This window comes from Haplochromis burtoni, unplaced genomic scaffold (assembly GCF_018398535.1).
Source record: "Haplochromis burtoni strain Fernald_Lab_line unplaced genomic scaffold, NCSU_Asbu1 Contig_27, whole genome shotgun sequence".
Taxonomy (NCBI): domain Eukaryota; kingdom Metazoa; phylum Chordata; class Actinopteri; order Cichliformes; family Cichlidae; genus Haplochromis; species Haplochromis burtoni.
The window spans coordinates 3,247,778-3,274,770 of record NW_024582388.1 but is presented as its reverse complement, the minus strand read 5'-3'; the positions used below and the strand labels follow the sequence as shown (position 1 = coordinate 3,274,770).

Here is a 26,993-nt window from a genome sequence, read left to right as displayed (position 1 = left end):
TTAATCTTGTGAAATTGCTTGACATAAAGTATATTTTTGGTTAATTTTCCGACCCTACCACTGCATTTTCCTCTTGCGTCACCTGAAAGCAGCGCTACTGGGCGTGTCAGTGGGCGGGGCGGAGGGAAACAGGTGTAGCGACTCAACCCAAACCTGTATTCTGGTGCTTCTGCCTTCGCGTGACAAGCGAGGTTGTTCTTTTATAAACACGAACTTTATTTTTCTGTCGTGCGAAAGCTCAAATGCAGATTTAACATCTTCCGTTTATTTGTTCATTTCACTGGAAATGAAGATAGAGCCTCTATCAGCTTTTTGCTAACCATTGTTCTTTTATCAGTGGAAGTGTGATTTTTTTTAAAACATTATTTCTCAGTTGAACAGGAAACATCTGCTGCCCCTGGCTCCTTGCTGCGGGGTTTGTGTTTTTTAAACCAACCCTCAATTTCCCAGGTGAATTTGAACATGGAAGCTTAACACGAGATCTGAATTTCCCAGAAGAAGGCTAATAAAGAGAAACTTTTACTTTGGAACCAAACATGAAGTCAGCTGGAAAAAGTGCTTTACTCCTGGCATTGCTTTCTTTAATCGGTGAGTTTTCTGTTACATTGATTTGCATGTAAATTAACAGTGACACTGCTTCATAAAACACGAATCACCTGTCTAAGCAAGTCATTTGGGGAATTCTGTGTTCTCCTTTCTGTTAACTGGGTCTGTGACGATTAAATATTTGACAGACATGGCATAAAGCTTGGCTATAGTGTCTAAAATCTATACATTTTGAACTTCGTGGTAGCTTCTTGTGCTTAATGTTGGTGTAATTAACCCAGCAATCTTCCTATGAGTGTTAAAACAATGTCCTTTAATATAGAAGGGCTCTTTCCCCCCCCAAAGACACTGAATTATTATTATTGCAGTCTTCATAAGTCTCTATGCCTTTGCTTTACTTGCCATGGTTTTGGTCCAATTGTGCAAATTTTTTTTGTTACAACATGCAATGATTTCTGTCTCCAAATCTTAAGCTCATCATGTCACCAAAGATTTATAAATTTAGAAAACTTTTTAATTTTTGCTTTTTCTAAACAGACATATTGGATTTTTTTGGCTACTTCTGATCTTTTAATTGCATTAACTCAACTGGAGAAATGAATGAAAACCTGAACTACAGCCACCAAACTCTTTAACTTGTGACAAGCTGTTACAAGCAGGGGCGTTTCTAGGATTTTTTTAATGGGGTGGCTGGGGGCATGGCAAAAAAATCAGTCAGGTGGGGTGGGACGGGTCAGTTTTGCTAACTTTTTCTAAATGCAGAAAATCATCAACCAACATCTAGATAGACAAAAATAAAGCTGATTGCATCACTAAACGGATATCATATCACTGCAAATCATCTCAGTCTAAGCTGAGTAATGTCAGAATAAAGCAAAAAGACTAAATTTCCAGTTTTTGTTGAGCTGCAGTTTAAGGTGCTGGTGAGAAACCATATTAGTTTCACATTGTGTATAGTTCTTTTTCTTTTCCTTTTTTTAATTGCAAAACTATTGACTACAACTCCCTAAGAAATGTAACCCAATAAGTTTTTAGATTGCAGTGAGATTCTAGGGTGTGCCTCATCAAATTACCTTTACATTTTTAATTTGTGCACACAGATATACTCGAAAGCAAGAAGGTAATTCCCAGGGTAGGATTTAAACCTGTACAACATGCATAAAAGGAACAATAATTTACAATAATTTAGAAGACAGTCTTTTGTTTCCTTTCTTTCTTTGCATGTGCATTAGCTGCACCATCACATAGCTAGGCTTTTTTTCTGCTGGCTACTAAATGTATAAAAAAAAAAAAACACCCTCAAATGAATCAGAGTTCATGGACAGGTGCCACCTCATGCCCTTCTGGACCTGCCCTGGGTTGCAAGTAGCTTTATATGGTACAACAAGCCAATAAAACAAATGTTTGTTTTGGACAACAGCGTCCTTCCAAATTTTTTTGCAATATATTTGGGAATGCCTTTTGCTTTTTTAGATAACCTGTATTGACCTGTGCAACAGATCTAGCTACCCTCAGATAAATGGTTCTCAATTCAATTCATTTCAGCTGTAATTATATAATGCCAAATAACCACACAGTCACCCCAAGGTGCTTTATACTGTAAGGTAAAGGACCTAAAGGAGAGAAATCCCCAACTATAAGATGATATAATATGAGCAAGCACTTGGTGACTGTGGGAAGGACAAATTCCCTTTTAACAGGAAGACGCCTCCAGCAGAACAAGGCCAGTTTGGCGGCGGCGGCGGGGGGTACTCTCTCTGCAGTTTGTAGTTTGAAGCATCTTAACAGAGATAAGTTGATCGTATTTAAAATTGTAGCATTAATGTAGCATTAACAGTCTGCGGTTCTGCTGCACTCGTGAGGCCAGCTGACTATCTCAGAGTTATCAGTAATTCTGCAGCCATGAACATGGGTGAACTGTTCTGGTGTCCACATACTTTTGTCCGTGCAGGTGTGGAGAAAGAAGCAGCAGAACAGAATGCAGCTCCGTCACATTCTTACTCTTACTAAGTGATTTAGAAGTCGTGGCCCAACCTGCGTCTTCCTGGTTTTTTTTTTTTTTTTGATGACTAATTCTGATAATGTTCGTCTGCTTTTGTTTCCTCATCTAGTGGAGATTAACATCATTTTACATTTAGTTTGGACTGTTCTGCTCCAGATGAAGGAGCAATCAGATGAATGTGACTGTGTTGTTTTTACTCTTGACCACAGCAGTTTGAATGAACAAGAAAAGCTTGTACAACAGCTTTGTGGTGCCCCAGTGTTTGTCTAGAGTGTGTGTGTGTGTGTGTGTTTGTATAATTCTTTCTTTCAGTTTATCTCTCGGCTCACATTGTCAACTCGTCTCCTTCTTCCAAAAATCTGAGTCTATGTCTGTCTCGAGCGGTCTCTCTCGGTCTGGTCCTCATTTAGGTCAACCACACTGTAGTTCTTTGTACCTACTTTTGAACTTTCTGTCTGTGTGAAGAGGCATGTCGGCTCTCCTGTCTGTGCCACCGCTTTGTCAGTGTGTCCTTGTACTAACTATATCAGATCTGTGGGAGTCCCTGTCCTATATTGGCTTCTTTGTAATCATTGATTAAGCTTGTGAATCAGTAACCACAGAGCAAGGAAGAAAAAAAACAAACTTTAAACCCAGAAATCAAAGTGCAAATGTTTTGCGTCTTCTGTTTGAGTTGTTGATGTGGCTCTCACACCCATTCCTGTTTCTCTCGCGGTTACACGTACGCATTTCACCAGGTGTGATAAATGTTCCAGCCATTAGTCAGTTCCGATTAATGGCTTTTCAACATTTTTGATAGTGAAACCCGTCACTGAGAGTTGACAAGAACCAGTAGTTGTCTTTTTGTGCTTGAGTTGCTAAAATGTTGGGTAAATCCTGGATTTTCTATAAAATATCATTAAAAATCATCTACTATTGTGCCAGAATGGATTCAGTGTGCAGGCAACGTTTTGCAAAACACTAAAGTTCCTTAAACATACAGCAGTGAGTTAATTAAATGCAATATTTCATTAATCAAATCCACATTTATTCCTCACACAGAAACCTGAGCTCAGGTGATGAAGAATTTGTTTTAGTTTTATTCTGTCGCAAAGCATTCTTTAAAACCAAAAGCAAGTCAAACTTGAAACATGGAGATGGAGAAGGACATTACGAAATGAAACCGAATAAAGCAAACTTTAAACAGCGGGAAGATCATAGGACACAAAATGAAATTAGTCATCGAACAATGAGACAGCAAAACAAAAAAATGAGTTGAGATCCAATAGATAAGATGGAAATATGTTTCTAATGCAATCAATGTGAAATGTAAAACAATAGAAGCGTTAACATGTGTTGGCGGGCAGATGTTCGTAGTCTTCACCCTCTTGGACCCCTACTGGGAGTAAACCTTGTTTCTCTCTCTGGTAGTTCAAGCCTGCTTTGAAAAATTAACGACTGGTTTTTAAGGAAAAAAAAAAAGCAAATCCAAGATGATGGTCAAACCACGTCTTTATTGATATATACTTAGGTGTCAGATCTCGTCATTAAGGACTCAGTGGAGTCAAATGCTCTTTTTATGTGGGAAAGGGTTAAAAGAAACTACACACGTGGAAACTTTTCCGTGTTTCCTAATATAAAGGCAGTCTGTCTGAATTGTTTACTGTCAACAAGGAAATATGAAGTAATAAAGTTTTTGCTCTGTCGTGAATAGCAAGTTTGTTCACAAACAAGAGGCAATTTCTGCTTTTAAAAGTCACCTAAAACCAGTTTTTAGTGACTTTCTCGGTGTTGGGATGTCAACGGACAAGCTGGTTAGGTGAATGAGCGAATGCCTGTAATTGTAAATGTTTGCCTATACACAAACCTGTATAGGCTATACCCGACCTTCTGCCTGGAGCATTATAGGATAATGTCGAGCTTTTTATGATCATCCTGAACAGGATTGGTCATAAGAGCTGTCTGGAAGGAAGCACAAACACTTTGGATAACAGAAGAGTGGCAAAAACACAAAATAGTAGCAAAATAGTTGTCACAGGTTCCCAGGCCCTAAGGTCATGTCTCTTTTGTATTTCTTCACTTTGAGGAGCTGGAACAACATATTTGGGTGTGTTGGCACTGACGGGTCTCTGTGAAATTACGGAGAGATTACTATGATGAGTTAAAACGACTGCATGCTTCATCACTTGATTTGGAAATTCCATGCGAAATACCATAAATGTAATTTAGTCTTCAAAATGTACAAATGCCAATGATTTGCTGTGTTTCCCAATCCAAAATCACACTCTCCAAATATGCCTTATCTTCCACTGATTAAATCCACATGTTTCTCTTCCCTCCTCAGCCATGTGCGTGGGGGGTGGATTTGTGGAGCCTGCTAACCCCGTCACCACCCTGCGCTCCGTGACAGAGACTCAAACCAGACTCCCCTGTCAGTATCAGGTGGAGGGTGAGCAGAAGGTGGTGCAGGTCACCTGGTACAAGGAGCTTTCAGATGGCAGCAAAGATATGATCATCACAGCTCACTTCTTGGACGGCCATAGAGGTACTTGACTGAAGAAGCTCCTGTAAAGTCCCTGGGGAAAATAAAAATTTCAGTAATAACGTCTTGGCAAAGCTTTTTTCTTTTCTCTTTCTTGGGGGGGTAATGAGCGAGGTGCAAGTCAAGCATTGTTTTCCCAGCAGATGCTGCAGTTGCAGCAGTCCTTGGACATGATACTTAGTGCAAGCATTTATTATCAAGACCAAAACAACTATTTGGTGCATCCTTTGGTTCCAAATACACTTACACACACTGCCCTCATCAGGTTATTGTTTATGGATTTGAACATCAGTTATCAAATGCTACATCTGCTTTATATAACTGCTTTATCTTAAAAAAAATATAGAGATAATGCAACCTAAGCATTAATGACTTGACAAATGCCAACCATACCTACACTTATTATAATATGCTCTATAATAATAATCAGGAACGCTAAGGTAAGGTGGTTCTTCATTACTGCAGACCAAAGTTCACTCAAAACCATAAGTACATTTAATAAATTGCATGTGACTGTGCATATAAGTTAAATCATATTGAGAAAGAAATACTATAAAAGTGGTCGGCTAATAACAAAATATAGGAAAGACTTTGCTCTTTGTAATTTTGTTTGCTTTGATACTAATAACTTTAAGAATGTCTGTATTTCATTGAATTGTTCCATTTTTCAGGTTATTAGAAACATGTATTGTTGTCTTACTAAAGTGTACCAGTTAAGCTCACTTTCAGATCTGTATTCTTGTTCTTGGAGCTTTACTTGATTCACAGCTAACACCTCTCAGTTTAAAGATACAATCAGAAATAAAATAAAAAAAACATTATTTAATAAAAAAATATACATTTTACTAATAAATACGCATTAGTGTGTAATTATGTCTTCTAATAACTGATGCATTATGATCATCTCAAAATTAATCAATTAGAAATGCATAGAAGCAGGCGATGGTTTGTCATGTTGGCCTGATATTTTGGATACGGTGGCTGAGATTCACACATAAAATACAATGTCAATAGAGACTGGCCACGTGCGCAGTATGCCAAATATGGAAGAGAACAGGGCTCGCAGTTGTTCACATGCTGTGGTGGCAAATTTGAATTTGTATCTAACTCCAATTTCTGTCAGTGTAAAATGTTTAGCTACGCATTCGATCAATGAAATGTCTTAATATAAGACGTGGAAGAGCAATTTCAACATTATGTCTCAGGTTTTCTACATGGCAAAAAATGCTGCTTTAGTAAGTAAAAGAAATCTGTCCCCAATGATCTAAGATGTAAAATTACAGAAATGTATAATTGAATTATTTTGGCATATTGTGACTGGCCATGAGAGAGGTTTTAAGGGTAGGAAAAGCTGTAAAAAGAAAAAAAACAAAGTATGCTGTCTTTCACATTTTCCAAAGCCATCCAGCGTGCCGTATTGGAGTCTTTGCCAGGCTAATTTCGGCCCCCGCCCTTATGTTTGACACACCCCTGGTTTAGACGTAATATCATCCTTTTCCTCAAGCCTCATCTCCTGAACTGAAGTCAGGGCTCTGACACATAAAAACGTGCATAAACATGCTTATCTATTCCCAATATTGTCACAGTTACTTTGTGTCAGCAGATTAGACATCAGCATGAACATCACTGACTCATCGACTCATATCAGACTCCTTTCACAAAGTTTTACAGCTCCCTCCCAAATCAACATGGACACGTATTGACAGCTGAGGTAAACAGCGGACTGTCAACCTGCGCTCACTGCAGATGAACTTCAGTCACAGTTTGTTTGTCCTGCAGCGAGTATTATGCACTTATGCAGTTGATCTGCAATCTATCGACATCTAGCGAGAGATTTTAGATACTGTAACTTTAAGCAGACTTTCTTCTGATTGGCTGCCCCTCATAAAGTTTTGAACAGAAGGTGGGTGGAGCTTCTGTGCTCATAGCCAGAGCTTTGTGCCTGAAATTATGACATTGGGGATATCCACTTTCAGTAACACCGTATGGAGCTAAGAATAGGAAAAAAATGTCTGAAACTGAGCATAAAGAGCAGTCTGAAGCCACGCTTCAAGGAAAAGCATTTTAACATTTACAGTTTTGACTAATCATAATAGCCTCAGTGCAAGATCTGGAGGTTGGAGATTTGCTTTGTGAATTGGTGGAGAAGTCAGAAGGTTGAGGTACATGTGCTGGTTAATGGAAATGTAATTTGATCCAGAGGCCCACGGCTGGTCCAGTGGGCCATGATTGTATGAATGAATGTGAATCATGTGCTACTTCTACCTTTGTTAATCGTTTAAATACCTTTTTCCTCACTGCTGTTGTTAAAGAGTACTCACTACTATGAGTAGACCTGATTTAACGGCTGTTACATTACTCTGCTTATAACACACATCATTTCACTTTCAGATTTATTCATGTAAAGATAAATTAGACACATCATCTTTAATAGCAACTTTATCCATAAATTCAAATTAGAGTCACATGTTAAAAGTACACACATGAGAAAATAAAACAAAATAATTGTTGCTGTGTCTCTAATTGGCATGTGGTTATTTGAAATGAGATCATCCCAGCAGACCATTGTTTTGTACCTGGATTACTCTTTATTATTTGTCTGTTGTGACGCTGCTTGATAACTGGAGGCTTATTTTAACAATGTCTAACCATTTATTCTCCTTTCCTGGAGCTAATGCTTTTGACAAAGGGTCTGTTTGACGTTTTGTGAGTGTTGAAGATGCTCACCTGAGGTTTTTGTTGTTTGACAGATTTTGGGCGTTACTCTGGTCGGGTGAGGTTCGAGAACAGCAACCCCATCAAGAACTCTGCTCTGATCATCCTGAACACAGAGCAGTCGGACGAGGGCACCTACGCCTGCCATATCTCCACCTTCCCCAGTGGAAATTTTGAGACGAAGATCGCCCTCACCGTCTGGAGTAAGACTCATCATCCTTTCTCTCTCTCTCTTTTTTTTTTTTTAAATCTTCTCGCCCACATGTCCCTAATCCTGAGAGAGCTTCTGTAATGATGTTTACACCATCATATCTTCATAGAGGAACTGGTGACTGGGGGAATTCAGGTGTGCCAGCATGGCCACAAGCACTGCCAGCTTACTTTAGGTTTTAGCATGTGAAAAGCCAAAAGGGAAATGCTTTTAATTCTATATTATTCTGTTACTCCAACTAAAAATTAAGAAAAAGTTTAAAATATTCTCAAGTATAAAAAAGCACCACAGAATCTGCGTACACCAAAAATATGTTATGCAGACTCTGATTCTGGTAGGTAGATAGCAGCTCAGCTGTCAAAACATTTGCAAGTTTATTTGGTGTTCCAGAAAGATGGAGAGGGTTTTCCAAGATCCAAGATAAATAGGTTTCCACCACGAGGAGTGATTGAGTTTAAGATAAGTTTGGCATTGATGTAAGTTTCGTATATATCCTTAAATCACAAGTTTACATAAAGAGCTTTACACCCCCATAATCTTTATAATCTTAATTCTTCCTCTAAAGAAGGGAGGATGATAGAGAAACGACTGGAAAAAGCATGTTGTGTATATACAAAGAAAAGCGAAATAAAAAAGTATAATCACTATTAAAAAGTATGATATAATTGTGGAAACAGGGTTGTGCTTTAAAGAGCTGCCAACTTCAATTTCCCAGGTCTGTGGCAGAAGAAAAGCTTCCTCTTTAGCCTAAAATCACCTGTTTCCACTCCTTATTTTGTCTTTTGAACAATCTTAGCAGAAGTTTTGCACCCAGCTAAAGCCTGGCACAAGTAATTTCCCTCTGAGAAAGGAGCTTAAAATTCTGTCCCCTTTAAAATGTTTCAAAAACTCATTTTGATGTATACAGTTTCTGCAGTGCCGCTGTTGTCCCCAGGCTTCCTCCTTTACAACCATAATAACAGCCGTGGGAACACCTTTGTGAATCCTCTGTGAAGTAAACCCTGGAATGATGCTATCATTTTTAAACAACTTTCCCATTTCACTGCCAGTCATCTGCAGTAACAGACCTGTCTCAACACGCCCCAGATCTGACAAATCAACAGAAAGTTGAGTAGTAAGAGACAACCTGTAGCACTGAATTCCCTCCATGTTGGAACATTCAGCTGTAAAATGTTGATTTGTAAGTGCAGAAACTGATGCAGGCGGCTACCTGCCCACGTGTTACTGTCAAAAACTGTAAACTGAACAAACTGGGCATGTTTTTCTTAATGTGAAAGAATAGGTTTTAGAGAAATGACCCTACTGTGAATGCACTATGCCGAAAAGTCACATTTGGACTTGGAATTTTTGTTAAAAACTGGGTGTTTGGTTTACGGATACATTTATTTTAATTGGATGAAAAATGACCAGGATGGAGGTATCAGCATGTTTCACAACACAGCTTCTCTCATGAAGGCACTTTTCAGATAAGTTTGTCAGGTAAATAATGTGAGAGCTGAAATATTTGGAGGGGAGAACATCTCCCCTGCTCACTTTTTCTTGAATTGTGTCTTTTCTTGGCTGTGAGTCAGAGTCATTTATTACTGTGGAAGCTGGAATCATTCCTTTATTACTGTAAGCCAATGAGTGCAGTATATTTCCCTCGCTGATATGCCGCGCTGTGCTTTAGTGTTTTGTTTTTTTACTAGTTTCTGTTTTTAAAGGTTTGAGCTTTCCTCAGGTGGTGCCCTTTTCTTTGTCAGTTAATCCGTAATAGTTGTTGTTGTTAATGGTACCGACTTGTTTTGTCTGATGTATTAATAATCCAAACATTAGTGGAAAGAGTTAACCAGCCAGTGACTGTTTACAACAGTCATGACTGCAGTGTGAATCACAATCGTGTTAAACCAGTTGGTGACAGGGCAGCAAAAACAAAATGTAGCTGTGTGAAAACATCTAAGGTGACCTGTTCTGAGAGAGTTTTGCAACTTGGTGTTCTTACACAATTCCAATGAATTTGATGGTACTTTTAGTTGGAAACCCACAACTGTAATATGTGGAAAATTCTCCAAAGTAGAAGTGGGCACATTAAAGCACAAAAAGATCACTCTGTTTATACACTGTATATAAAAGATGGAAGTAGATTTGCATTAGCTGGATAGCTTTTCCCATTTTGATTTTTTTTTTAACCTTTCTTTTTGGTGTTGCGACCTGCTAACACTTGGTGCAAGTTGCATTAATGCACATGGTACAGAAATGGATACCTGCTAATTTATAATAGAAAAATACTATAACTTAATTGCTTCATGTATTACATCAAAAATAGTCAAATTCCACAAATACCATGGAGAGGTCCAGTTCAATGACTCATTATCAGGTGAGGCTGAGCAGACAGCTAGAGCTACACGTGTGTCTGCCCGCACCTGTCAGTCACATAAGCCACACCCACTAACAATGCCCAGTTCCAGCAAGGTGGAATGAATGGGCGACGATGACTGTAAAGTTCAAAACCTTTTCTTTCTTTCTTTCTTCTTTGTTTTAAACTAGGTTTTAAACCACTGGGATATGTGGTTTCATGTCCAAGTGGTTATTTGAAGATAGGAATCTAGAGGGATCAATGAAGGTCACCCTGCTGGTGGCACTAAATAGAAAGTCAGCGGATCTGTAGCTGGTTCAGCAACCCGGAAGATTTTACTGCACTCTGTCTGTTTTTTGTTTGTTTATTGCTTTGCATTTAAATTTTGTAGATCAAATAACATTTTTACAAAAGGTATGCGGAAAAATGCAAATGTGAATCTGTTGTTGGTACTGCAGGAACATTTTTGAATCATTAGGCAGTTCTGACTTGAAAGTCTGTACAAACTTTCATGCTAATCCCTCAAACAGATTTCATTTGCCAGTCAGGACAAGTGTTGGATCATCTACCCCCTTAGCTCTAAGAGCCAAGAAGTGAAAAATAAACTAACTTGGGAAAGAGACTTTGTAATCTGATGACTGAACTCATTGTGCTTTTTTTAAATTTAGTACTTCAGCAAAGGATCAGATGGAAAGTCCAAACCAGAAGACTTAAATTAACCTCTTTCCTTTTCGTTGTCTAGTTTTACCCATCTCCTCCCTGGATCCAGTAACTCTTGTGGAGGGCCAATCCTTCCGTGTGGCAGCCATCTGCCGGGCTATAGGTCACCCACTTCCCATTCTCTCGTGGGACACGGACATCTCAGGAACGGTCCAGAACCGCACCAGCGAGACTCGGTCAGTGTCCAGCTACTTCTCGCTCCACCCCCTGCGTAGCATGAACGGGAAAAAGCTGGACTGTTTAGTGTGGCATCCTGGCCTGGAGGAGCCGCGTAGGATCAGCAACCGCCTGGAGGTTCAATGTGAGTATAGCTGTGGAGCAGAAGTAAAACAGACTGGAGCTGTGGCATTAACATCATATTTTTAAGTGCTGAGTTGCAGAAATAATATTGCTGGTTCAAGGAAGAACAATAGAAGGAACCAGAAAAGTCACAGAGTATGATATGGAAAAATAAGGGAGAGAATGGTACCCCTCACTGGCCCCTTCCCATTCTTTACAGGTCGGGGATCACACATCGCTCATTCTTGCCTGTCAGAAAAACATTTCCTGAAATTATTCAAGCAAATATAAAATGTGGAGAAGTTAGAATGTTATCTGTTTTTACCAAGTTATTTGGTAGAAAATTCTGGCTCCATACAAGATACAGCTCTATAATTTAGCCTTAACATACAGCACAACAAGCTCGAGCACTGATCAGACGTCTTAAATCGCACCAGTAGGATCAGTCGTGGTGGATCGTTGCCAGTGAAGCTGTCACCACCGAGTCGCTCACTGATACTGCGACAGTGACAAAAGCGCTATGGCGGTCACCTTTTTTTCCTTCCCCTTGTCTGAAACAAATGTCTCACTTCAAACTTCATTCATGGGAAAGTGCAGGAATGTGAGGTTTGGTTTTGTATACACTGTCCATCCGTCAGACACATGACTTGCAGAAACCAGAGAGCGAAGGGTGTGGATATTGAAAGCAGTTTTAGTCAATTAACCATGAAAGTTTTAAAACAACATGAAATAATTTATCTTGACATTCGTCAGTAACTAATTTGAACATGTACTACACAAAGGTCATGTGTAGTGGTGGCTGATGCCTAATAAATGCCTGGACCTCCTACTGTTTACTAATTTAATTAGTAGATCATCACGCCCCAATACTGCTTTCTCAGTGCCATCCATATTTTGTTTTGGTGTGTTTTGCAGCTGTAAATGGATACTCTGTAAGCTTGCATTGTATGAAGCAGTGTACGTCACTGCAAAGGGTTTTAAATTACCACACTTGTGCTGTTTAGTGCAAACTATATGGTCCTAAAGAATATGTAAAGAACTGGGACACGCCTGGCTTTTTAGTTAATAACAGGAACAAATAAAGGAAAAAAATGACATAAGTGTTTTTACTCTCAGATTTCTTAAACACTGTTTTTATAGTCCCACCTTTCTCCTTTCACTTGAAGCTTTGCGCTGATCCTTGACGTATCGCGATTTAATCCTTCTTCCCTCTGCTGTTAAATATTTATAGGTTACTACTTAAACCAGCATACGCTGATGTTTTAAAAGCGGAAATTTGAATGCATAACAGCAGTTATGCCAGTTATAGAAGGTAACATGACAAAAACAAACATTACAATCGTGTTTTTTGCAGATTTCTTATAGTATTGTAGAAACTATGAATACTCCCAAATGACAAAAAAGTATTAGATTAAAAAAAACAAACATTTTTTCTACATCTCATCCAAAATAATAATATTCACTTCAAATGGACACTTGTTAAATATTCAGCCCATACCAAGAATGGTACGGTGACCTAATAAGTTGGTCCCTCCCTTTTTATGTAGGTGTGTTTGTGACAATACGAAACCACTAAGTTAATATTTATGTTTGAACAACTCCGAAGACTAACACCTGCAAAACACAGCTATAACTAACAGTACTAACCACGCCCATGTTTTTCCTCTAATGGTGTCAAAATGTCGGCATTGAAATCAATAAACACATTACATTTTTAAAGGTTTTTATATTTTATACTCGAGAAGTTAAAGTTCTATAACCATTTTTTATCCTGCCAAATTCTCCCATAAAATTAATACTTGAGTACAGTATGTGTACTACCTGTATATATTAATAACATTACATAAATGAAGATATTATGGTGATGTAGTATAAAAGGAGCATTATGTGGATGGTCTGCCAAACATCAGTCTATCACTGATAACTCAACTTCATGCATCTGAGCAAAAGTTACTTTCAAAATATTACATTTATTCTCTATAACCTGGCGGATTCCTGCACTTTCTTCAGCATGTTTTCATTCTTTGTATCTTTGAGTACCACCTTAATGACTCTTTTTTTTTTTTTGTGAGTGTGTTGTGGTGGGAAAGACAGAGCTGTATTCAGCATGCAAACTAAATCAGCTCATACTTATCAGTATACTGTATGGAATGACACTGCAGTTGCTCTTTGCTGGGCTATGGGCCAAACTTTAAGCTCTCCCCTTTAATGGGAATGTAAGCCAATTAGATATTTTTGACTCTAGTTGCCCAGCAAATTATATTTATAAGGCTTAACTGTCAGTCTTTGAGATTAAAGAGCTGGGTAAATATTAGCTACTATCGGCAGATTTGATCCTGCGGCGGGAAAGTTTATCAGTAATAGTCTGTCCTTGACTACTGTTACTGTGTAACTGTGTCAAAACTTTAACTGTTCCAACAATTCCTCTTTGTCTGATTTGAAGGACATTTGTTAAAGGTGTGGGTGTGAGCTGTGCCAGCTTGCTTTTAAAATGGGATTAAATACAAGGTTTCAAGCTAAAGTTTTCTGCTAATATTATGTACTCGCTGTTAAAATCACTGAACTGGTGCTCAATACGCTTAGTAATGACTCCAAACCTCCCAGATAACATTTGAAATTTTGAGACTTGCGAAAATCTTTTTGTAGATTTAAGAGGAGGAAATAACTTCATCTGTTGTGTTTATGGTGCAAACAAACTTCTTTGTGTCTTCTCTGCTGCTCTACAAAGTTCTCTATTTGATCTATTATGCAGCATAGGGGACACTAGTTTGTGATGCTGCTTACTTAATATTTGTGTTTCTGTGTCAGACCCCCCAGATGCTACGATCACGACGTCCTCATCTCGTTGGTATGTGGGTTTGGAGAAAGCTGAGCTGGTGTGCGAAGGCAGGGGACACCCCACACCTCAAAACTTCACCTGGACGTGGTACTTTCTGCATTTTCACATACACATCTGTCACTCTGGCAGTCAACAACACTATGATGATATCATGTTAAATCCCACCTCCCCCCTTTCTAATACTATTTATGCTGCTAATGTTCTTTTTACATGGCGCTGGAATGTAAGTCAAAACATAGATAAGCCACTGCTAACACGCATACACATGGAGCACACACCTGCAAACAACAAAGGAGTGCGCTCCCATCTAAAGGGGGGGGGGGGTTCCTATCCTCTGCTGGCTCAAATCACTGCTGAATAAAAGGTGCGGTGTCGCGTTGCGAAATTTCAAGTTAGAAGATTGTGTTTCACACGAGGGAGGGAGTGAGCGACACAAGGAAGAGCAGGAGACACATGCTAAGCGTTTAATCATAGTGCCATGCTTTAAATATCACTCTAATGCCTGGTAAAACACTGGGTCTGTACTTTAATTAAAGACGCCAGCCATTACAGTTCTCCCTGTGCACACAGTGATCAAATGTTTTGTGCTGAGTACTTGGGTCATGAGGCAATCTTGAAATGTTAAAGTTGTGCTAGTTTCAACCTCTTCACTAAGCCATCCATCACTGAGGCCCCACTGTGAGGAAATCCACTGATTAATTTTAGTTATAATGTCAGTAAACGTTTTGAAATGTTGACTTTTTTTCCCCTTGTTTGCTTTTTAACAATGTAAATATATAAAAATACAACCATTAGTCAATATGAGTGGCTGACTGCTGGTCTCTCCATGTGAGCATTCACAGAACAAATCTGTAGTTTAATCTGCGTTGAAAACACTGCGCAAAAGAAGCAATTTCTCATTTAGTGGGGTTATGTAAAAGATTGTTGACTAAGGAAATGATCCTACACGTAAGCCATGTGTGGAATAAATAAACTATCATTTCAGCTTTAAATATAAGAAGTCATGCTAGCTGTTTCTGTGTGTTGAGCCTTAATGCTAAATTCTTGGTTCCACTTTTATATGAATTGGCAGATAACATTAATTTTATCAGCCAATTCATATACATTTCCCACAATGTCTCATTGACTTTGAGTGTGGAATAGCTGAGGGTGCAAGCCAGACTATTTGAGAAATAGTGGATCTATTTTTCTCAAGAGGCCATCTGTAGAGCTTACAGAGATGGTCATGCGGGTGTCAATTCTCTGGGTGAAAATCCCCTGTTGATGTCAGAGGTCAGATGAGAATGGCTAGACTGCTTTGAGCTGATAGGAAGGGAACAGTAACTCAAATAAGCACTTGTTACAAGCAGCATATGCAGAAGAGCATCTTTTAATGCACAATACTATTGGACTAGAGCAGCAGAAGACCAGCCTGGGTGCCACTCCTGTACGAATATCCACTCGATCCATCTCTATCCACAAGACAATATTTTAGATGTAGTGGATGTAGGAGAGTCACAGCATGTACAGTACTGTTAAGTTTTAGGCAGAAAAAATGCTGTAAGCAGGCAGCACGGTGGCATGGTGGTTAGCACTGTTGCCGCACAGCAAGAAGTTCCTGAGTTCAATTCCACCATCAGGCCAGCAGGGCCTTTCTGTGTGGAGTTTGCATGTCCTCCCCGGCTTCCTCCCACAGTCCAAAAACATGCACTTTGTGTGGATAGGTTAATTGAAAAATCCAAATTGCCCATAGGTGGGAATGTGGGTGTGAGTGTGAGTGGTTGTCTGTCCCTGTGTGTTATCCCTGCGACAGACTGGCGTCCTGTCCAGGGTGTACCCTGCCTCTCGCCCCTTGACAGCTGGGATAGGCTCCAGCGACCCTGAAAAAGGATAAGCAGAAGCGAATGGATGGATGGAAATGCTGTAAACAAAGAATACTTTCAAAGACGGAAGTGTTAATCATTTATTTTCATCAATCAACAAAATGCAGTGAATGAACAAAAATAAAATCTAAATAAAATCAATATTAGGTGTGACCACCCTTTGCCTTCAAAACAGCATCAATTCTTCCAGGTCAGGGGTGGGCAACTCCAGGCCTTGGGTGTTGGTGTCCTGCAGGTTTTAGATGTGTTCTTGATCCAACACAGCGGATTCAAAATGGCTAAATTACCTCCTCAACATGTCTTGAAGTTCTCCAGAGGCCTGGTAATGAACTGATCATTTGATTCAGGTGTGTTGACCCAGGGTGAGATCTAAAACCTGCAGGACACCGGCACTTGAGGCCTGGAGTTGCCCACCCTTGTTCTAGGTATACTTGCACACAGTTTTTGAAGGAGTACTTCTTGTTCATTAAGATAGCTCTTAATGACTTTGGCTTTATGTTTGGGGTCGTTGTCCTGCTGCAGAATACAATTGGGGCCAATAAACAATTATGTTTCTGAAAGCATTCTTTGTTTACAGCATTTTTTTCACACCTACCTACAACTTAGGCATAATACTGTATGTGCAGCCCAAAAATCTGCAGCAGCTGTGTGATGCTGTCATGGGAATATGGACCCAAATCTCTGAACAGTGTTTCCAGAATCTTGTTCAGTCTCTTATGAGGAGAAAGGGGCCATCCAACCAGTACTAACAAGGTATACCTAATAAAGTGGCAGATGAGTGCATATTTTATTAATCAGAGCAACGCTAAAAATGTAGAATGTGTATGTACAACAAGTGTATCAAATTCACAAATACCTTTCTTGATCTTCTTATAGCTGCTTTACGTTGCTCCAAAGACAAAGTCATTGTTAAGTGTAACAGATAATACCATAAAACATGTAATTTGCTTTATCTAGTAAACTTTTACTTTTACCTTTGGCACTATCGAGGCCAGCTACTTTAGTTTCACAATATGTTTTTATGTATAACTCATGTAGTGAAACTATATTGTACTACTCTAGTTTCAGTCATTTCACAATAGGTCTTTGCTTCATTGCACTGATACTGTGGTAAGTCACAAAAACAATAAGTCACGGGAGAGATTAGAATCTTTTTGGCCAGTGAAGCTGTATTGCACACCTTATCTGTATCATTTCCACCATCCTCGCTGTGTCAGATGCAATCTCCACCTGTGACTCGATTTAGAAAAGGCTGGTCAGAGAAGCTAGGCGGGGTGTTGAGAAAAGAAATCTGACCCGGGGCGACTTTGACGGGGGGGTAAAGCAGTAGGTAAATAGCTGGTGGAGCACAGCGAAACCAGGGGGGAATATGACCCCTCTCAGTGGACCTGATCAGAAACTGCCTCTATTATGTGGCCTGTACAATTTAGGGCTCAGAAGTTGGGCTTGTTTCAATCCCCCAAACCTAGTATTTACCTGGTTTATACAGATGAGCCCTGCATGCTTTGGTTCAGGTGGTTTCACTCTGTGATGAACCTGATCCTTCAGAGTGTTTACTAAGCGGATAACTTCCTTGATTCAAACCAGTTTTTGCATTTTCCTGTTACTTGCAAGCAAATGTCATTAGATATTTGTATATTTCCAGCTCTCTGGTTTGAACTCTGCTCCTTTCATTTTGTTGTTTGCAGCTATGAGTCAAAGCTGTTGTTTCAAACAGTGAGTCACAGGCTTCTGCGTAGTTCACCTCTTTGTGACATCTGCAAGTTAATGGTAACATTTTTCTTTTGATTGCTTGCAGGAAAGGGGGAGCTCTGCCTGACGGGGTGTCTGTGGTTGGAGGGAAGCTCCTCTTTCAGCGGCCCGTTCACTTGAGTGACAGTGGGGCCTACGAGTGCATGGTCACAAACAGTGTGGGAAGGGGAAAAACTGAGTATATACTCAATATAGATGGTAAGTGCAATAAAGCTAATTTTGCATACATTTTCATGGGATTTAATGGAGAAACTGTTCCGCTGCTGTGAGCTTTGTTGATGTTTTTGCAGGTGGAAATTTAGACTTGTTTTCCAAACTCCTTCTGAGTTGGTGTAATTTTGAACATTTGCTGCCCCCTCTTGTTAGATACAAGGCATTAACAGTTGAACTCAGTCTGGATTACAAAAAAAATATTAAAGGAAAGATGTAGCTGTGTTGTTGTTGAATGTATTTATATGCGAGAGAGTCATCGGATCTTTTCATATTTTTATATTTTTTTAGAGATGCAATGGCGCATTGGCGAAACCCCTCCTGATAACCTGATGCTGATCATAATTTGTGCCTCCACCGGAGGTTTAATCCTCCTCCTGATCATCATCATCTTGGTGGTTCACTGCCATCATCGACGTAGAACGAACAAGCTTAAGAGAGAGCTATCTGAAAAATCGTGAGCTAAAGCACATATTGTTAAAGAAGGCTTTTATTAATAACTTCAACTGGGATTTAAACTGATCTATTTTGTGAACATGCAGGTTTTCCATAAATCCTCAAAATGTGTGTGTGGTTTTTATTTTTTTCTCCCAGGGATGAAATTAGGAGTTTCTCTAGGCAAGCCTCTTTCAGGAGAATAAACTCTACCAGCACAGACTTCAGATACCAGGTAGGAATACGCACACAGACAGACACACACACACACTCTCCTGCTGACAACAATAACCTGCAAGCTTGAAGGAAGCCAGGTTGACACACCTGTCCTGCTCGGGTGGAGCCGCTGGCAGCTCAGGCGGATGATTACAGGCTGCTGCAGCTTCAAACAACACTGAAACGTGCAGCGTTCATAGACACATATCATTAATATGTCATTTTTGGCGGTTTGTTATATTCCTCTTCGTGTTCAGGTTCACTAATTTTTTGCGACTTTCTATTTTTCTCCAGGGTGAAGACTCCATGCTCAGAATAGACAGCCGAATGAAAAACAGCCAAATGTCTCTGGTGAGTGTCTCACTGTGATGAAATATATCCAGGTAGAATACTGCTGATCTTGGTTCTGCCTGCGCTGTCTCTAAGGAATTGTTCATATAGCTGCTTCTTTCTAATGTTGAAGGTTTTTTCAAAATAAAATGCTTTAAGATCTTGTCTCAGATTTGCACTTTATCATTACATTGAATGTCCTCTCCCTGCCTACAGGAGCATACCCATTCCACTCTGGGTGGGAGGTGGGGGCCAGGAGATGTAGAACTGGATGAACTGGGACGTCCGGTCATCTGGTGTGAAGGCAGCGATATTCCAGGAGGAGCTGAGGTTGACGGAGGGAAGGAGGCGCAAAGGAACAGGGTGGAGTCATACCTGAAGAGCAGTAGCAACATGTCGCTGGTATGTGTCAGCATCTGAGAGATTAAGTTTGAAATGTGTTTAGATTTGTTTGTAATGTATCATATGGTAACGGCATGCTGTATTTATTTCTGAGTTTGCATCGTCACTGAGGGTGACGTGGTAAAACAAAAGGGATTCAAATGACAGGAAACATTTTAGGAAACAACAGCAAGAAACGTCGTCTCTGTTTTATTAGTCACTTTATAATTGTTCCTGTCTTCTACAAATGATGACGCTTTATTGGATTTATTTAGAAACAGGATCAGGAATGTAAACATGACTGTTTTGTTAAATCTGGATTACAATCTGATGTCGTCACGACCAAAGCTTCACTTAGAGGTTTCATACAAAAGAGATTGAATACCAGTGTGCATTCTCTCCTAGCAATTATTACCACAAAAAACATCATAAGAAATATTGGATGGTAGGATGTGGTCCATGTTGTGTTAGGAGCTTTTTTTTTTTTTTTTTTTTTTTTTAAACCTAGACTTCTACCTCAATAAACTGGTTTTCACTGATCCCATAGACAGTTTTGGTAGAAATATAAAGTTTATCTACAGATGATCCAGCTTGAATTTGGATTTTTAGTGCAAGTATCATAAACCCAGTTTTATCCCCTCTGTGCCTTTTTCAGTCCAACTTCAATTTTTTGGTTATATAAAGGGGACCTATGATGCTCATTTCCAACTAAATATGTATTCTTGGACTCCAGTAAAATAGTTTTGCCTGACTCACAGTTTATCCTCTTTATGGGGCAATCCATTTTAGCCATTTTCTTTCTTAAGGCCACCATCTCCTAGCCAACTTTCATCTGATTGGCTGATCATACAGAGCCAAAACTAGAATAAACAGTGTGAAACTAAGTGGTAGAGCAGATTGAACCCTGAGGTTTTGGCTTGCAGGAATTACCTGTTCATCTGCTGAACTCAGTGTTTAAAACTTCAGTTTCAACATTAACTGTTGTAACTGTGTATTTGAGAGAAAATAAGGAAAGGCATAATAGGTCCTCCTTAATATTGGTAACTTTCAGGACAAATCAGGAAAAACAGTATTCTATTTTTATACTGTTTCTACCAGGACTCAGGTCTTCCTTCATCTTTGGTTCCTCTGAAGGCTCAGCAGGATGACGGCAGCGGGCCCAGAGAACCAGACGCCTGCCAGCCCAGGGAGAGAGAGGGCTGGGCTCCCACACAGTCTGAAGGACACGACAGTGACGAAGATGGGAGCCACTACCAGTTATCACAGACTCTCAGGAATTACTTTGACTACAGCAATGGGGCCATCAGGCCCAAGCCAAGTAACAATTCCATTATTCTACACCCCAGAGGACAGCTGATCTAGACAGGACTCTCATCTGTGATATGAAAAGAGAGACTGTCTGTATCTCTGCAGTGACTCTGACTGTGACGTTTGATGTTTGCTTTGAATATATTGGAAGGGTAATTCGTCTCAGGTACTATCCCAATGCTGATTGTTGATTTTTTACTTTAGAGATTCTTCCTTATTTCTGTTAATCAAAAGAAGGTTATGAGTTGTTCTTTTGAGCATTTTATAACTTCATCAGTGAGGTAATAAAAAAGAGATGAGGAATAATTTGGGGGGGGAGAGAAAAAAAAAGCCCTGAGCCAGATACGACTGGTATAGTAGAACTGGAACATTTTGGACCACTAATGTAGAATTAAGTTTATAGAGAGTTTTGCCCTGAAAGGTATGCAAATGAAAAGTATTTTTGTTCTTTAAGGTATTGTATTAAGAATCCTGTTACAAATGTTTACTATGTTTGGTGCAAAGCTGAGTTTTGCATCCAGTGCTTCTTGTTTAAATACATGTGAATAGATACAAAGGACTTGAGAATCCTGCCTCATGCAGGACAATATGTATATATTGCATATGTTTATATACACTGATCATCCACGACATTAAAACTGTTAAAAGGTGAAGTGAATAATATTGACTCACTTGTTACATCGCTTCGCCCTGTAGAGAAACCTTAGATCTGGCGACTCCACATCACAAAAATTATTTGAGGAACTTGGCAAAGAGTCCAAGGTGCTGATGCAAACTATCAGCTCCTCAGATCCAAATTGAATTCAGGTTTTTGATACTCGCCCAAAGGATCAAGTAAAGACACCCTCAGCGATCCAGTGCTCTTGCTCTTGCTGGGTCAGTTATTTCTACATTGTTTCCACATCAACTCTTGCACATTAGGTGTTCTTATGTTAATGTCTGATATATGTGTGTGTACATTTGTTTATTAATACATCTTTACAGCCACCTGCTGCTGTCAGCTTAAAAAAAAAAACCCTCATTAATATGAAGAGCAAAAGAGACGATGCTGAAAGTTCTTTGACCAGCTGGTGTTGAAATGCAGCAAACTGGGTCAGTTTCATCTATATAACTATAACTTTTTAGTGCTGTAAATACCTTTTTGTAAAAAAAAGAAACATTGTTATGATACAAATACAGTGTAAATTTTTCTATGCATTTTTTTTTTTTAAGAAGATCAGGAAGTGATGTGGATATGTTGAAAATCTTTATTTGTAAAAGTTCAGCTTACAAACATTCTTTTAAAAAACACTGGAACATTAAAGCTACTTCGGGAACTTCATGAAACAGTAGAAACTTTATGGGTTATTCTGTTATAGGTTGATGAATTTAAATAATTTTTTTTATTGAAGAAAAAGTTAGGATTTTTGAGAAATATTGTTTTTCTTGTTATTTATAGATTCAAACACTGATACTACCTTCATATTTTACTAATAAAGGCATGGAAGACAATTAACTTTGATGCAAATTAAAACATGGTTGTAGTTTTAGCAAGTGTTTACAGGACAGATCTTTGCTTGGCCAGATGCCCTAACTTTGTTATGAGGTTATTAGGGACTAGCAGGTCACTGCATTCGACTAAGAAATAACCCATGGCATTACTACTGTAAAAAAGATCCTAGAACTAGTACAGGCCACTGTATTTGGCGTTAATTTTGTACTGGAAATAACACTGTACCTGTAGTGGGAGTCTTAAATGCACTAAGAAGATTGAATAAACATGAAAGTACTGAGACTGTGCTTATTATGGTGACAAATGATACTAAGAACTGCGGATACTGATTAATATTTTGTTCATGTGCTGCTTGATTTAAGTGCAGTTAACACAGTAGACCATAAAACTTTGAGAGGCTCCAGGTCTGGGTTGGTAAAGGTCAGATGGTTTAGGTCATATTTGACAATCCAAAATTTTTTGTTTTCATTGGTGACAAACTGCTCTCCTTACTCTATAATAAGTTGTGGAGTTCCTCAGAGATCCATACTGGGACCTATCTATTTTCCCCCATCATATATGCTACCAATGGAACCTTAGGAATATCCCAAGAATAAACTGAATGCTGAGTTTTACTGACTCTCAGACTATTATTCATGCTTTTATTTCCTCTCAGTTGGGTTTTTGTACTGGTTTTTCAAAGGTACCAATCAGAGATAACAATAAATAGACTTCAGATTGTGCAAAATGCAGCTGTAAGACTGCATTTTGCACATGTGAACATATTATCCCAGTTTACCCCTCTACAATTCAATTCAACAGTCGCCACAAGCTGCTTTATATTGTAAGGTACAGACCCTACAGTATTACAGAGAAAACCCAAAGAATCAGATGCTGGATGTCCAATACTTTTACAATTGATTTTAAGATTTAACTTATTACTTGTAAAGGCATTTAGGCTTGGACCGAGATTATATACGTAAGAGGTGGGGAACTCAGGCCTCAAGGGCCGGCGTTCTGTAGGTTTTAGATGTGTCCTTGTTCCAACACAGCTGATTTAAATGACTAAATTACCGCCTCAACATGTCTTTAAGTTTTCCAGAGGCCTGGTAATGTAGTAATCATTTTATTCAGGTGTGTTGACCCAGGGTGATATCTAAAACCTGCAGAACACCGGCCCTTCAGGCCTGGAGATCCCCAGACCTGATATATGTGAACAGCTGTTTGCTGTACCGACCAGTGTGCAGCCTGAGATGCTCAGGCAGAAACCTGTTAACTGTTCCCACCTCATGCTTAAACCAAAAAGGCGATCAAGTGTCTGCTTTTAGGGCTCCATGGCTGACTCGTTTATATTGTAAGATTATTTTTTTAATACTGGTATTGATAAGTGCTACACAACCAAACATTATCATTTCACTAGGCTGCAGCTGCTCTCCAAGGTTGGAGCTGACATGGACAACTGTTGCAAACCTTTGGCTGTCACCCTACAACTATAGCCCAGTTAGAATCTGCCCCCTACTGCTTGATGATTGTGAGTGTACATGTAGTCACTCTTGAGGTTGTTGAAGGGTCTTAATTAAAGTATTGGGTACAAATACAGTTGAAAACTCTGTGATGCCCTTATCTCTGTGATGAAACTTACACTCAGCGTCTTTGATGTTTTACACAGATTGGAATTAAGATGGTGCCAATCACTTCAAAATTCTCATTCTCCTTCCATTTTTATTTAAAAAAAATCAATAACAAAGATGTTACAGCCCTGGGCCTTGGAGGGAGTGAGACTGCCCTTTTGTGTTCATGCAAATCTAAGTGTGCCAGGACTCGTGGATGATTGGCTGCTGGGAGTCCTGTGCCAGCCCTCTTTTATCCAGATCACAGTGTGCTAAAGGCAAAGCCTTTGCCTTTAGACAATAATTCTGATGGCAAAAGAGCCAAACGGGACAGGCAAAAAAAAAAAAGAAAAAAGTGTGCCAGACCTCGCGGACGATTGGCTGCCTGGAGATCCCATGACCACTCCATGACCAATTGACTGGCTGATTGTCTGCACCTGGGAGTATAAAAGGCTGAAGATCCTTCACACTATGGGGAACTGCTGCTCTGAAGTGAACATGCAGTGCCTCCTCGTCTGCTTTGCATGTGAAGCTTGTTTGTTAAACCTGTTTGCTGTGTTGCTCTTTGTTTAAACCTGGTATACAGCTAGACTTAGTTTCATTAGAGTTTTGTGATGCTGGCTTGCCTTGGTTAACCCTTAGCTTTTATTTTGTGTGCTACCAGCTTGCCTTAGTTAACCCTTAGCTTTTACTCTTGCCTGTTCTTTTCATTGTGTATTAATTGTTTCCCCGGTGGTCTGTTGAACAGCCCTGTCGGTTTTCAGTTTAATGTTTGTAATAAAACCCCTTATTTACTCAGATTTCGTGAGAGGGCTTGTGTATGTTTCTCCCCTCCTGTCGCCTAGCAGAGGGGGTCGTGACATAAGGCTTTTAAAAAAAGAATACAGAAATCATATCTGTAAGCATGTGGAGTTTGTTCCTAAGGATATATAAAATTTGTGGTATATGTTAAATTCTCTTACATTTGTTTTGAGCCCAAGAGGACACACAAACCCAGCCTCTGAGAATTACAAGCTTGCGTACTCTTTGTGCCAGGGAGTCTTTTGTTGGGATGGCAGTTGTAAACTTGGTGCCAGTTCAAACATGCACTGTGATGACCCCTTGGGAAATAAGTGAGCAGCTGAAAGTACCTGTCCCTCCACATACCAGACAAAAATGATGTTTTACTGTAAGGAATGGAGTTGATAAAACTGAATTAAGGCTGATGTTACATTAAATGGCGTTATTTAATGCTAGGTTTAGAACAACACTGAATGTTTCTGACCCTCCAAGTGAACAAGCAAAGTGTGTACGGGGAAGGGCTTAAGCCTAGGGCTACAAAGTCTATATCTCCTACCACGATTGGCTCTGGATCCTGTGGAAAAACTTTGGAGGAAGTACCCGAATGTTTTGGAAGTTAAAGATTCTTCAGAATGGGGAAATTTTAACTCGACTGACCCATGAACATCTAAGCTGCAGTGCAAGGCTGAACAACATGTTTTTTTCCTCTACAAACAGAACATTGAAATCTTAGTTTATCTTAATTTTCTGCTTAGGCAGCATCACAAACACAATTTAGGCTGTCGTGTGGTGACCAACAAATTCTTTGTCCTTTTTTTTACATCCTTAGTGCTCTGTGGTGAACTAATTTATCAAATGTCTTGTGACTTTTCCTCACCATCTTTCCATCAGGGCGAGGAAAACTAAGCGATTAGATGCTGGATTTTTCCTGTCTAGCTTAAACTGAATGTCTTAGAGGTCATATGTTCCTAGTATGTCATATGTGTGTTAAAAACCTCTTTTCTGGCAGTTCATATGTTCCTGTTTTAGTTCTTAAAAGCCACACTGTGTCAAAATTTTTGTTTATTTCACAAAAAGAGGGCACAGTTAAATCAGTCTGCTACATTATTTTTCCAGAAATATCAAAAAACAAACAGAATTTGTTAATAAATCTAGATCTAAAAGCCACTTAGATATTTCTAGCTTTTCTTCAAAATCTACTGAATTAAACTGCGTTCTGTGCGAGAGCCTCTTTGTGAGTCCTCTGATGAGTGCGAAGGTTACTCCTCTGAGAAAAGCACTTGCCACACGTGTCGCATGTGTACGGTTTCTCTCCTGTGTGAATTCGCTGGTGTATCTCGAGGTGGCTGATGCGATCAAAGCTCTTCCCACAGAACGGGCAGATGTACCACTTCTCCCTAATGCGGCGCCCCGCTATAGTTTTGTGCAACTCTGGGTCGTTTAAATGAAAGAGTCTGTTGTCTGTGTTAAAGGTTGACATGTTTTTAGTCTGTGGTTGCTGTTTTTCTGAGAGGAATCTAATGGACATTCCTCTCTCTGAGTGATTTATTGCTTCTATAGGTTGACTTGGCTGAGACTGGCTGAAAGTCACAGGTGCCCTTGATTTACTTGATGCACCTTGAACCGTTTCATTGTCCCTCATAAACCTGTCCGAGTATGCTCCCTCTGCTGAATTATCGAAAATGTCCAAGGCATTTTGAATGAGCAAGATTTCGGAGTCCAGATTTTGAGACAACTGCTTTGTTTCGAAAAAGCACTCCGAGTCATCCGCAGTGTCGCTGTCTCCCACCGAAACAGTCAGCCACTGCTGTGACTCTTGCTCTTCCACAACCTCAGCAGGCTGCTGGTTCAAATTCATCTCGTGGGGACCTGCTCCACTGTTAACGCTGTGATCCGAGTCCACGACCTGCTCCACGATCTGGACGTCATCCTCGTCTTCTAGTTTGACTACTAAGTCTTCGTCATCTTTGCCCTCACTGTCAGATTTGCGCTGCTCACTGCGTTTCTCTTCTGTTTGAGGAGGTGATGACGTTCCCTGATTTGGTGAAACATCCACCTTATCTCTCACGCTCTGATCCGAAGACAAAGTCTGGACCGACTCTATCGTAGGCCCTGAAAGGACACAGCAGATTGTTTAAATTGTTAAAGGAAAATCAAAGTTCCCTTAAAAAGTCATTTTTTAAAACAGGTTAACTTAAAAAATAATCGCCTCAGCAACAGAGGCAGCAAATACTGTGAATTGTAAAGAAAGGTACCCAAATAACATGCACCTGCTTCATTACAGCGCTGTCTGAAAATGTGACATTAAACACTGGGAAACTTTTTGACTTGAGTAAGTAACAAGCAGATACACCAATGCTTTTAATGACTGTTAGCTGCAGGGACAGTCAAGCCAACTACAATGACATATCACTAAGAAAATCATCATATCACAGTGGAAAAGCTGGCAGTAGAAAGTATTTGACAAGTT

General features: G+C 39.6%; 2 protein-coding genes across 3 annotated transcripts in view; one reads left to right on the top strand and one right to left on the bottom strand.

The window, feature by feature from the left end:
* Positions 1-139: 139 nt before the first annotated feature.
* nectin4b (nectin cell adhesion molecule 4b) lies at positions 140-20,981 on the top strand. 2 transcript variants are annotated; one of them, XM_005918102.3, is made up of 11 exons: positions 140-588; positions 4,872-5,072; positions 7,820-7,987; positions 11,073-11,351; positions 14,138-14,255; positions 17,829-17,980; positions 18,284-18,449; positions 18,587-18,662; positions 18,938-18,994; positions 19,190-19,375; positions 20,489-20,981. In XM_005918102.3, the coding sequence occupies exons 1-11, from the start codon at positions 537-539 to the stop codon at positions 20,714-20,716; spliced, it is 1,683 nt and encodes a 560-aa protein (XP_005918164.1). In that variant the 5' UTR covers positions 140-536; the 3' UTR covers positions 20,717-20,981. The 2 variants fall into 2 exon arrangements, with proteins under 2 accessions (XP_005918164.1, XP_014187822.1); XM_014332336.2 differs by having other exon boundaries at positions 20,453-20,981.
* Positions 20,982-22,883: 1,902 nt separating this feature from the next.
* Positions 22,884-26,993, bottom strand: part of LOC102307707 (zinc finger protein with KRAB and SCAN domains 7) — a 6,220-nt gene continuing 2,110 nt past the window's right edge. The window contains exon 2 of the mRNA XM_005918101.3: positions 22,884-26,635. Within this exon, the coding sequence (XP_005918163.3) occupies positions 25,728-26,635 (908 nt within the window). The 3' untranslated portion in view covers positions 22,884-25,727. The remainder of the gene's footprint in view (positions 26,636-26,993) is intronic.

Excerpts from the sequence above, each read along its gene's own strand:
- nectin4b (XM_014332336.2), top strand. The coding sequence starts at position 537 with ATGAAGTCAGCTGGAAAAAGTGCTTTACTCCTGGCATTGCTTTCTTTA. Across the intron at positions 11,352-14,137 it reads CAACCGCCTGGAGGTTCAAT|ACCCCCCAGATGCTACGATC; the intron begins GTGAGTATAGCT and ends TTTCTGTGTCAG. Across the intron at positions 18,995-19,189 it reads AAAACAGCCAAATGTCTCTG|GAGCATACCCATTCCACTCT; the intron begins GTGAGTGTCTCA and ends CCCTGCCTACAG.